General features: G+C 50.7%; 1 protein-coding gene across 5 annotated transcripts in view; it reads right to left on the minus strand.

Annotated features, from left to right (window-relative positions):
• The window catches only part of BBS7 (Bardet-Biedl syndrome 7), a 154,244-nt gene that overhangs the window by 119,158 nt on the left and 22,625 nt on the right, over positions 1-12,461 (minus strand). For all 5 annotated transcript variants that reach the window (XM_029587908.1, XM_029588771.1, XM_029587190.1 and 2 more), the window contains exons 3-4: positions 5,136-5,201; positions 2,599-2,661 (exon numbers count right to left, since the gene is read on the minus strand). In XM_029587908.1, the coding sequence (XP_029443768.1) occupies positions 2,599-2,661; positions 5,136-5,201 (129 nt within the window). The remainder of the gene's footprint in view (positions 1-2,598; positions 2,662-5,135; positions 5,202-12,461) is intronic.

A 12,461-nucleotide genomic window follows, 5' to 3' on the forward strand; every position in this document is an offset into this window, starting at 1 on the left:
GCCGGAATGAGTGGCGACAGTTCCTCTCTGCGGAACAGACGCACCACCTTGGGGTCATCCCCGTCGACGGCCTGCGCTCCTTTACCTGTACTGGGCTGCGCCGAGCCATCTGCTGCTGCCGTCCCGGCCCCAGGCAGGGGCTCCTCGGAGGCCTCTGTGTCCGCCCCGGAGGTATCTTCGGAATCAGAGTTCTGCGGCACCCCTCGGGGAAGCCGTTTGCCCCAGGCCGCTCTCTGGGTGGTCTTCGCCACCCTCCTTGCCATCTTCTTCTGCGGCGGGGACCGGTGGACCCTTGAACGCGAGGCGTCCCCCCGTCTGCGCTTGCTGCGCTTATAACGGCGCAGCAAAGGCGCCAAATCTTCAGAAAACTTGCCCGAATCCGTTGCGTCGCTTTCCGAATGCCCCCGGGACTGGGGCCCCTCTGAAGGGACCTCCACCGCTGCACCCCGCTGCGGGGAAAGCGTAGGAGGTAAAACCGAGGCCCCCACCGTTTCCCGCGAAGCTACCCGGCCGGTAGACAAAATGGCCGCCATTCCCGCGCTGACCAGGAACGGGTCAGGAGGCCTATCAGGGGAACCCCCCCCTTGCGACGGCGATCGCGCGACCCGGGAACGGGCCCCCCGAGGAGCCGCCGACGATCCCTCGTCTCCCGGGACGCAGGCCGAGCAAAGCCCGTCCCGGGAGAGACGCGCGCGCGCCGAGTCGCAGGCCCTGCACTGCGAGCCGCGCGGCCCTGCAAAAAACCGCGGGAAACCAAAGACGCGCCGAAAAGCACTGAGGGACGCCGAATAAACACAAAAATTCAACGAGGCGAAAATCGGCGACCTCCCCCCTGCCGAAGACGCCCCCCCTCGAGCGGAACGGAGCGCAACGCCAGGGAACGGAGAGCCGACTGAAAACAAAAGTAAAACACTTTTTTTTTTTTTTTTTTTAAATAAGAAAAAAAAAACGCTGTCCCAGGTGCTGAAAAGCCCTATGTCCTGCAGGGGTGAGTGAACCGGGCTCCCCGGTGTCACCCCTGACGCTGCTACTAGTCCAGCCGGGTCCTCAACCCTAGCAGCGGCCTCAACCTGGGGAGGGTAATCCCCTCAGGACCTCTCAACTCCCCAGGGAGGCAGGGCAACTGGGACTAGAATTAAACAAGATTAAATAAAACCCAATTTGAAGAAAAAAACCAAGTTAGGCCTAATAAAATCAACCACAAAAGCGAACCTGACTAACCACACAGAATCAGGCCCGACAGGGCTGTGACCAGACCTGCACCACCTACTGGAGACAGAGTAAGACTGAGGGGCTGTGACTGGCACAGGGTCATATATGCTCCGCCCACAAGTTTTAGTCTGTCTCCATCTACTGGTGCGGAGTCACAACCCAGGTGTCCTGGACTGATCCTGGTACGTACAGGGAACTGTGGCTTTGTGAAGGACTTTGTGGACAACAGGCCCAGGCTCTGGATTTACAGCCTCAGTATGGAGCACAGACAACCGACTGTCCCTGGAAATTTACAGCTAAACGTTGAGGGCCTCGCTCCAGTAAAGAGGAACGTACTTCTGTACATTGTCAAGGCCGGCAACGCAGGAGTGAAGCAGCAGCCTAGTGAGAATCAGGGAAGCCAGGGTTCAAATCCCACCGCAGCTATTTGCAACCTCAGCCATGTCATTTCCCTCTCCACTGCCTACGCTACAAACTTAGGGTCTCATTTACTAAGGCTTTTCTCCCTTTCTGAGTCTATGGGAAAAATGTTTAGGAAATCAGGGCCTTAGATTGAAAGCCCTCTGGGGACAAGGAAATACCCACCATACCTTAAATGTAACTCATCTTGAGCTACCAATGAAAAGGCGCGAGTGAAATAAAAAAAAATAAAATATACTCATCTTCTTGTTGCAGAAGAGAGTAAAGCCGGCAACCCAGGCTTTACACTTCCTGCCTTTACAGGAAGTCTCCAGCATGGTATTGCCACCTGACTTACAGGGATCTGCACGCTGGTAATGTGCTCACATCTTCATCCGTACATCGGCAGCCCAGAGACCTTCCTCCAGTGCTGCTCCCCCATGGTCTACACGAGAGATACAATGACCGGGACTACAACCAGGCTACACGATCCGCCGGTGGGGGGGCCTCAGGATTAGATCCGATCCTTCTGCATGACGACAGCCAGCCGTCCACTTTTCACTCAAACAGCCGGAGCCGACAATGCAAGAAGAAACGCTCCGGTGTCCGCTCTGCAAGCGAGAAAGCTCAGAGTTCCCAGCTGAGGTTCCCTCTGTGCCCTGCAGAATCTGATTCTGAGGGAAAGATGAGAAAGCCACTGTCCAGGGCTGCTGCTTCCATTATACAAATGAGTGCCAAGATTTGGGGGGCTGGCAGAATCCTGCCAGCGTGAGGTACAGAGGGGCGAGTCCCAGACACAATACCAGCAAAGAAGGACGCTCTGTGCTGGAGCCACTGCCGCCAGTAGTTAAGGGGAAGCAGGGTAAATGCCTGAAGGTTTGCTAGGGCACCAAATATGCTTGCACCTGCCCTGCCAGCATCTCCAGTCACCTGTGCCTCCATTTTATTCCACACAGAGTAAAACAGACATGAAAACAGTAAACTTACCACAGCTTCTCCTTTCTTGATGCCAAAGCAGGTAACAACACCATCATGATCTCCGATAACCACCTTAAACAGATTTATTATTTTCAAAAGTTAATGCATGAAATGAAACTGCTTCCAAATACTTTTTTTTACCAGCAAGTGCTCTAAATGTTGTGGATCAGGGCCTTGCAGTCAGTGCTAGATTTCAGTTTTTTCCTCCTGTTGGTGACCTGCCACCCCCAGACCTCCAATCCCTTTCCTCTCCCGTCCCTCAATGTATTGCCAGTCCAATCACCCCAGTTCCGATCTCTGAAGGAGGAGTGGCCCAGAGAACCAGGTACAAATCTCGCCTCCCCCAGTGACAATCCTTGTGACTTTGGGCAAGTCACTTTATTGCCTCGGGTACCCAATTACAGGCCGATGCAATAAAATGCACCCAGCTCAAGGTGAAGGTTTACTCGCAGTTGGATGCACGTTTTGGAAGTGTTAGACTAGCTCCAATGCAATAAGGGGATTAGTGCATCCATAACACGAGTACCAAATAGCGCCTACCGCATTTAAACTCCACGTAGTTGAGGCTATTAGCTATTACCGCCCAATGCAGGGAAGCACGCCAATGCACACTTTTTACACTGGGAATTAACTCCAGCCCTGGAGGCGGAGTAAAGTTAACTCGCAGTTAAGGGCTCACGAGAAACATTTACAAACATGGTCCTCTGTGTTGCAATAAGTGTCCTCCTTACTATTGTTCTGGCTCTTGAATTTACTGCTTGCGGTGGAGAAAAATAAATGTATATTGACTTGATCCACATTCAGATGCTCATATAATACACCAGCAACCTCAGCAAAATAAATAAAAAAGAAGCTGGATCAAAACGTATGCTCGTACTGAGCGTCCGATGCAAGTCTGGGTGGGCACCCAATGCAATAAACTACTTTTGAGCGCTACAGACGCACAATTCTCCCTTAGCACTGTAGGGAGATATCCCATGTTTTACCACTGAAAGCACCAGATATGATTCATAATAGCTAAGAAGTATGAGAACTGTAAACCAGCACTGAAGGATACTTATCAAGATCTGCCTGCCTGTAAGCTCCTGTGTAAATAAAACCAAGGCAGAGGGACAATGCAGCAACTTAAGCTCATAACCTAGAAGTCATGGAGCAGCCAAGGAAGTCCAGAGGTCCGAAGGACCCCCACCCTTGGAAGAAAGGGGGGGGGCAGTCTGAGATGGAGAAAACACACACTCTGGCATACATGGCAGGACCCCCCCTGAAGAAAAGGTGAGGGGGAAAGACCTGCAATGTGGCAAAGACCCTCCACCCACCACGTGATTATGCATGAGCTTATGCAAATTTATCAGCTGGCATGTATAAGATGGGGGATAAATAAAGAGAAAGGGGTGAACCGAAAAAGCGGACCCGAAGCAGCCCAGCAGCCCCTGCTATTGAAGAGGAAAACTAAGTATGGCCAGGAGATGCCCTGGAGTCAGGCGGACGCACAGTCTAAGGGGGTGAGGAGCGGAGAGCAGCCCGGTAACTCTGCCAGTACTGGACCTGGAAGCCAGCCTTCTCCCCTGCCCACATTCTCCAGACCCCCAGCCAGCGGCTGCTTCAGAGGTGAACAGAGGGAGATCACCTGAAGTTGGGACCAGGGGGTAAGTACGTTAGCCATAGGTATTAATATATTAAGCAGGCTAAGGTTTATGGCATGTTTATTACCATCCATGGTATAGAACTTTCTTTTGAGAAAACTGGTGCTTATTGGCCAGGATGTTAGAGACAGGAAGTGTTATCTTCCAAATGCTAAATCCTGCCATATCTGATAAATAAAAAAGTCTATTTCTGAGGAGAACATGTCTTTTTCCTGAACTTAGGATCATGAAGTGGGAGGGGAACTGGAAGTGTCCTGTAGCGTGGCCCCACTTTCATATGGGATACTCCCCCCTCCCAGGGGCATCCAGACTTACAAGCGACACCCTTAGCACGTGGAGCCTGGAAAAGTAACTTTTCCCAAGGCTTGGGGGTCCCTGCCCCAAAGACTACAAATACGTTCATGGCCCTGCCCGTGCAGGACAGGCAGACCTGCATGGGGTGGGGTTACATTCACTGCCTTCTGCTGAGATCCGGGGGTGGGGGCAGCCAGGAACCTTGTCACCCTAGTGGCAGGCCTAGTTGGCCTGAGCTTAAATCCACAGCAGCCTACAAGTGGGTCCCAGAAGCTCTGCGGGCAATGAGAGAAGCAGTTACCCAAGTTAAACTGCTCACATAGCAAACACTGGGCAATACGGGTCCAACGTGCCCTAACATTTTCTCGAATTTCATCTATAGCAATCCTGCGTCAGCATTTAGAGCAATCTTAGGGTCTGGCTCACTCTGTGTAGCATTTCACATTTCCTAAAGGTTACTGAGCTGGTTCAAACATATAAAAACCACAAAGAAGGTGTGTAACTGGTCTTCTGATTCTTTGCAGAACTCAAACCTTGATTTCTACACTCTCTGCATGGGAGAGACTTTTCCTCACGTTCTCTCTGGTGACGGGCTACGGGAAGCTGTACCTTCTGTGTGGCTCTCCGCCCCGACGTGGGGAGCAGTCTCATGGTCTTCTGAGAGGTCACGCCCACCTGAAAAAGGAAAGAAGGCCGTCATCCAGACCCCACTATGCGCCACAGCAGCATCACTTGCAAACTCTTCTTACATAATTAATTCACTTTTTCCAATCTGAAATTTCTGGCGCTCCCGAGATGGAAAGTTTCTCCCCTGCATTGTCTTGCCTGCTTTTCGGTAATTTTCACAGTACTCGCATGAGACGGTGCCCAAACGGCAGGCGGGCATCTGAGCTCACAGACCAGACCCTAGTGCAAGCCCCGTTCCAGCATCCACTCACCTGGTCTGAGCTGGAACTCGACCCGTGTGAAACAGAAAATAAAGGACATCAGACCTGCTTTCATCTCCTGCTTCACCCTCACTCCCCACCACTAAGCCCCCTCTGTGCTTGTCCCAGGCGTTTTGTCTGCACCACACTGGGAGACTTTCACACATCTACCCACGTTATGCTGAATCTACTTTACGAGTCTCGTATTATGATCTTCCTCTTATTTCACTACCCCTCTGGAAGTTTCTTTCATGCATACTTAGGCCCTTCAGTCGCCAGTCACAAGGCTTAGGGTGCACAGTCAGCAGATCTCCTCCGGCTCTTCTCTGCTGTCGCCCAGAACTGGACCCGATACTTCAGATCTTGCCAATAGTATGTAGAAAGGCTGATCTCTGGCATTTCACTGGCTCACCCTTCAGCAGACAGGATCACCCATAGATCCCCCTTGTAACTCGGCTCTTTTACCCATAGAGATTCTGTGGCTCAAATACACGACTGCACTTTTCTGCCTAACATCTGGAAGCACTAGTGACTTCACAGGGTGTCAGCGGAGCTTCCTGACCTCACCGCCTTCTCCATTCACACGCTCCCTTCCAGTTATTTGCAGTGCCTCACCATCCTTGTCTTCTGAGAGTACTGCACAATCACTGCCCCCTCTCCTCCCTATATGGCGCTCTTTCCCAAATATCTTCTTGCTACCTTCTGGATAGGAGGAGGGAAGGTTTGGAAAAGTCCCACGAGTTTATTTAGATGGATCTGCTAAGTGAACGTGCATGCGTCAGATGATACCAATGATCATCTAATTGCTAGTCAGTATTAGACCAATGCAGCGAAGCTACAGGAAATGGGCGGAGCTAATCTGCTAGCTTGTTATCATGCATGAAAAATTAGAATAATAAGATAAAATGTATATAATATGGCATGCAAAGGAAAACTGGTTCTTACTTGTTAATTTTCATTCCTGACGTACCACGGATCAGTCCAGATCAGTGGGTTTTGCCTCCCTGCCAGCAGATGGAGACAGAGAACAAAACTTTGAGGCACTGCTACATAACCGAGAGCGCCACCTGCAGTCCTTCAGTACTGGCCTGTAACCAAGCCAGATATTATTCCCTCAAAACCTTTTCCAGGGGCGAACAGGCAACCTGAACTGGAGCCCCCTATACTTCCAGAAATTCAAAACAGTCTGATAACCGCTGAACTGAACCTATGTACAATCTATAAAGGTCTCTTTGAAAAACGGGTCCCTCAAATAATAGGAAATTTAGTCTTTCGGGAGCAAAAGGGTGGACTTCTGGACTGATCTGTGCTATTACAGGAACAAAAATTAGCAGGAAAGAACCAATTTTCCTTTCCTTTCCTGTTCATACCCAGATCAGTCCAGACAAGTGGGATGTACCCAAGCTCCCCTAAACTGGACAGGAACTCGAAAGACCCGCACGAAGAACGCTCTCACCAAAGGACGAATCCTCCTGCACGCTCATGTCCAAACGTTAGTGCCTGGTGAAAGTATGAAGAGAGGAGCACACCACAGCCCTGCAAATCTCCTGGGGAGATAGCAACTGACCCTCTGCACTCCTGTAGGATGCACTTTCAGCCCCACTGCAACCTTGCGACCTTTACAGATATAAGCCGAGGAGATGGCTTCCTTCAGCCAAGGAGAAATCGAGGCCTTATCTTCGCGCAACTAAACAGCACAAAAGATGATCTGAGCGCCGAAAACTATTGGTGACTTCCAGATACCATAACAAAGTCTGTTGCACATCTAAAAGGTGCAGCTCCCTATCCTGAGGGGAATCCCTCCACCACTCTGGGAAGGCCAGGAGATCCACCATTTTCTTTCTAATTTCTGTGGAAATGCTTCACAAAAGAAAAGGAAGGGTAAGGGTGTTCCCATCTGAACCCACCCTGCCTACGGACCAAAGATTGATTTGGGAATATGCAATTTCTATAGTTGAACTGAGGGCGTTACCTCCCGTTGGCGGAGCAGATACAGGAGTTCTACTTTCGCCGGGAGAAATATCTTTAAGCCTTCCAAACCCGCGGCAACTGTTACCAACTTCCCCCTCAGGAGACACAGAGGCTACTGGAAGATCCGGAGGTAATCCTACCAGTGTACTCCAGTCGGATGGAGCTGGAGGAGCCATTCCTGAGCTTGTGAGGACATCGACCCTGAATCGGCTGCGTGAAGTCTCTGGAGGGAGTGTGGAGGAAGGCGGAGACGCTCTGCTGGAGGCGGCAGAGGGGACCGATTCCACAGCTGGAGCTAGCGGGGTCAGTCAAGCCACCTTTGGGATTAAAAAACCTCCAGTTGTTACGCTAGATTCCCTATGGGTTCTTATGGCAGGACTGGCTATCAATCTTCAGGAGCAATCACAAAAATTGCATGGGGTTTCCTCTAAGCCCATGACCACCAACAAATATTACAAGATCAAGGGACGGTTCTCCAAAGATTAGAAGAGGAGGTTAAGAGTTTAAAATTTATTTCTGCAGTATTCTCTTGAGAAAGGCTGGCAACAGTGAGGAAGATGGAGCTTCTGGAAAACTCGATCAGACATTTAAATCTCCGAATTTTAAATTTCCCCAAAATAAAAGATGAGCCGAGCCTGGTAACTCTTAAAAAACTTTGAAAATCTCCCATGAAAAGATTCCTGTGATAAAGAAGATAATATATCTCTCTCAAAGGCAAAACCCATCTTGATTCAATTTAATGGAGAATGTTGCAAATTTGACTCGATACCTGGAGGAATCTGGAATGGAGGTCAGAAGCAGAGAGGCACTACTCGTGACTCTCTATTCAGAGGAAGATGTGAATATAATTATGCATTCCTACTATAAGAATTTAACACCACCGTTTATTGGTGAACTGGTAAGAATATATCCTGACCTTGCCAAGTCCACCCAACGTCGACGGAAGCCCAATGTAATCTCTTTGGGAGCAAGTTTCCTTGTTAAATACCCCTGTAAATGAATGGTGGGATTACATGGGAATACTTATATTTTCTTCGATATACCGCAATTGAGGGATTTCCCGAATGCTATACGGCCAACTCCGGTCATTAATTTAAGCGGTAGTGGGTTAAGTTAAAATATGAATGTAGTAACCTTCGGTTAGTCATTTATTCTGTTATGTAATTACTATATAGATTTGCTCCTCAATATTTCTGTTTGCCCCCCCAGCAATTTTCCTCTATGATGCTGAGAAGTGCTAAATAATTTAGTTTTATTTCATTTCCTGATGAAGCATATTCAATATGATTAATGTTGATTAAATTCTTTATATAATGTTGGGATTACTACCTGATAATCCCCTTTTCCTTAGTGTAGACAGATGGACTCAGTACAAATGGGATAGTATCCGCGTGCTAGCAGTTGGAGACGGATCTGACGTCAGCACGGGGGCATATATATCCCCACAGGAAGCGTAGCTATTCAGTAATCTTCCTTGCAAAAGCTGTTATAGTGTACTGACGCACAGTTAAAAAGTGAAACAGGATTCCCCTGACCGATTGATAGTAGCTGGAGACCGCCAGCATTCCCAACCGAAAGGCGTGGACACCTGGTAGAGTGTACGCTCTCATGGAAACAGATGACATGGCTTACCTGGAATCGGTGATACCCATGTACGCAGGCAGCTGGGTGGGATGCTGAGTCCATCTGTCTACACTAAGGAAAAGGGGATTATCAGGTAGTAATCCCAACATTTCCTGGCGTGTAGCCAGATGGACTCAGTACAAATGGGATGTACCAAAGCTTTACTCCCCACCTGGGTGGGAGGCTGCCTGAGGCCCATGTAACACCGCCCTGGCAAATGCTGAGTCCTCCCTGGCCTGGACATCCAGGCGGTAGAATCTGGAGAAGGTATGGAGGGAGGACCATGTCGCCGCTTTACAGATTTCCTCAGGCGATAGCATCCTGGATTCCGCCCAGGATGCCGCTTGAGCTCGGGTAGAATGAGCCTTGACATGTAGAGGCGGGGTTTTTCCAGCCTCTACGTAAGCTGCCCGGATAACTTCCTTGATCCAGCGGGCGATGGTGGGCCGAGAGGCCGCTTCACCATGTTTCTTCCCGCTGTGCAGGACGAACAGATGGTCCGTCTTTCGTAGGTCTTGTGTAAGTTCCAAATATCTGGGCAGCAGTCTGCCAATGTCGAGATGGCGCAATAAACGCCCTTCTTCAGATTTCCTCAGCCCCGCCGTGGTAGGCAAGGTTATGGTCTGATTAAGAGGAAACCGTGAAACCACCTTAGGTAGAAAGGAGGGAACCGTACGAAGATGGATAGCCTCTGGAGTGATCCTGAGAAATGGATCCCGGCAGGACAATGCTTGTAGCTCTGAGATGCGGCGGGCTGAACATACAGCCAGCAAGAATACCATCTTCAAAGTGAGGGAACGAAGAGACAGGCCCCGAAGGGGTCGAAAGGTGGATCCCGCAAGGAAATCCAAAACAAGGTTGAGGTTCCACAAAGGCACAGGCCACTTCAGTGGCGGACGAATATGCTTGACCCCCTGCAGGAAGCGAGAAACATCCTGGTGCTTAGCGATGGTCTTGCCAGCCCTCCTGGGACCATAACAAGACAGCGCAGCCACCTGACCTTTGATGGAGCTGAGGGAGAGACCCTTCTGAAGGCCATCCTGCAGGAAATCCAACACAATAGAGATCGTGGTTGCATGTGGATTGGTGCCATGCGAGTCGCACCAGGCTTCAAATACTCTCCAGATCCTGATGTATGTGAGGGATGTGGAAAACTTGCGAGCACGGAGGAGGGTATCAATCACGGGCTCCGAGTAACCCCTCTTCTTCAATCTAGCCCTCTCAAGGGCCATACCGTAAGAGAGAATTGAGCCGGATCCTCGTGAAGAATGGGACCTTGATGTAGAAGGTCCCGAAGAGGAGGCAGGGGAAGAGGCTCCCCTGCCAGTAGTCTTCTCATGTCTGCATACCAGGGTCGTCTTGGCCAGTCTGGCGCCACTAGAAGGACTAGGCCCTGGTGCCTCCGAATCTTGCGGATGACAGCGCCTATCAGAGGCCACGGAGGAAAGGCGTACAGTAGAGTCCCTGGAGGCCACGGCTGAACCAGGGCATCGATTCCGTTTGAGCACGGGTCGCGCTTGCGGCTGAAGAATCTGGGTACTTGAGCATTGGACCCGTCTGCCAGGAGATCCATGGCCGGAAACCCCCAATGATCCACAATCATCTGGAAGGCCGTGGGTGAGAGCTGCCACTCTCCCGGGTGTAGGCGTTCCCTGCTGAGGAAGTCTGCTGTGGTATTGTCCTTCCCGGCGATGTGGACGGCGGAGATGTCCTGAAGATTCACCTCCGCCCAAGTCATCAGAGGGGCGATCTCCAGAGACACCTGTCGGCTTCTGGTTCCGCCCTGACGATTGAGGTATGCCACCGTGGTGGCGTTGTCGGACATCACTCTGACCGCCCTGTTCCGCAGTCTGTGGGCAAATTGAAGGCAGGCCAATCGGACAGCCCGGGCCTCTAGACGGTGGATGTTCCATGCCGCCTCTTCCCTGTTCCACCACCCTTGTGCGGTGAGTTCTTTGCAGTGTGCGCCCCAGCCGCTTAGGCTGGCATCCGTGGTGAGCACAATCCACGTGGGTGAGGACATCTTCGATCCCCTGCTCATGTGGTTGGACTGCTTCGGCAGGACCGAGGACTTTCCCACCGGGGGAGCACGTTAATCACCCCGGGAGCTCGCTGGGGGAGGAACCCGTGGGTATCTACCGCAGGAGCGCGGGGCTCTAAGTCGAAGAGACAGGAAAAACGAATCTAGAATGAGAAAAAAAGAGAAAAATTAAAGTAGTCTTGGAAAGCACGCTCAACTAGCGTGCAGGCACTCCAAACTGCTTTGGAGACGGAAATTACTGAATAGCTACGCTTCCTGTGGGGATATATACGCCCCCGTGCTGACGTCAGATCCGTCTCCAACTGCTAGCACGCGGATACTATCCCATTTGTACTGAGTCCATCTGGCTACACGCCAGGAAAACACATATTTCCTATAACAAAGTGGAAAGATTTTGTTGTAAATGTTAAAATGAAATGAAGAGAAAATTAAAAAAAAAATAAAAACTATGGGACCCTGTCGAAGCAACTCTGGAAGGTGGGCTAACCTGAGGGGTCCTTTTACCGTAAGATGAACTAGATCCACGAACCACGGACACCAAGGCCACTCCAGCGCAATAAGCACCACCGACCCAGGATACGCCTCTATGCATCGCAGAACTCGACCTATGAGTGGCCAAGGAGGGAACGCATAAAACAGGATCTCCATCGGCCAAGGACACACCAGAGCATCCAGCCCCACTGCGCAGACTTCTCTCCTGCGACTGAAAAACCTTGTCGTTTGAGTTGACCCACGTTGCCATGAGATCCAATTAGGGAACTCCCCATCTGGCACAGATGCGATCCCAGGCCTCCAGGGACAACTCTCATTCCCCCGGATTCAGCATGCTGAGGAAATCTTCTTGCACGTTGTCTACTCTGGCGACGTGAGAAGTCGCTATTCCCTTAATGTGGAGTTCCGCCCAAGCAAACAATTGATGAGCTTCCAGAGCCATTGCGTGACTCTTCGTCCCTCCTTGACGATTGATGTATGTCACAGTCATCACATTGTCTGAGAACTCATGAACCATCCAGCCTTTGACCAGGGCAAGAAGGCTTCCAGAGCTCGACAAACCACTCTTGTCTCCAGCCGATTGATAGACCAAGACTTCTCTACTGCTGACCAAAGACCTTGGGCTGATCATCCTTAGCACACCGCCCCTCCAACCCTTGAGACTGGCATCCATGGTCACCACCACCCAGTCTGGGGCCTCCAGATCCATTCCCTTTTCCAGGTTGTGACGTGACAGCCACCACGAAAGACTGGATCTGGATTCTTCTGGAAGAGGCAAAGGCAGATGATACTCCTCCAACACCGGATTCTACCTGGACAAAAATGCCCTCTGTAACGGTCACATGTGAGCAAAGGCCCACAGAACTAAATCCAAAGTGGAGG

The sequence above is a fragment of the Rhinatrema bivittatum genome, chromosome 1 (genome assembly GCF_901001135.1).
Source record: "Rhinatrema bivittatum chromosome 1, aRhiBiv1.1, whole genome shotgun sequence".
Lineage (NCBI taxonomy): Eukaryota > Metazoa > Chordata > Amphibia > Gymnophiona > Rhinatrematidae > Rhinatrema > Rhinatrema bivittatum.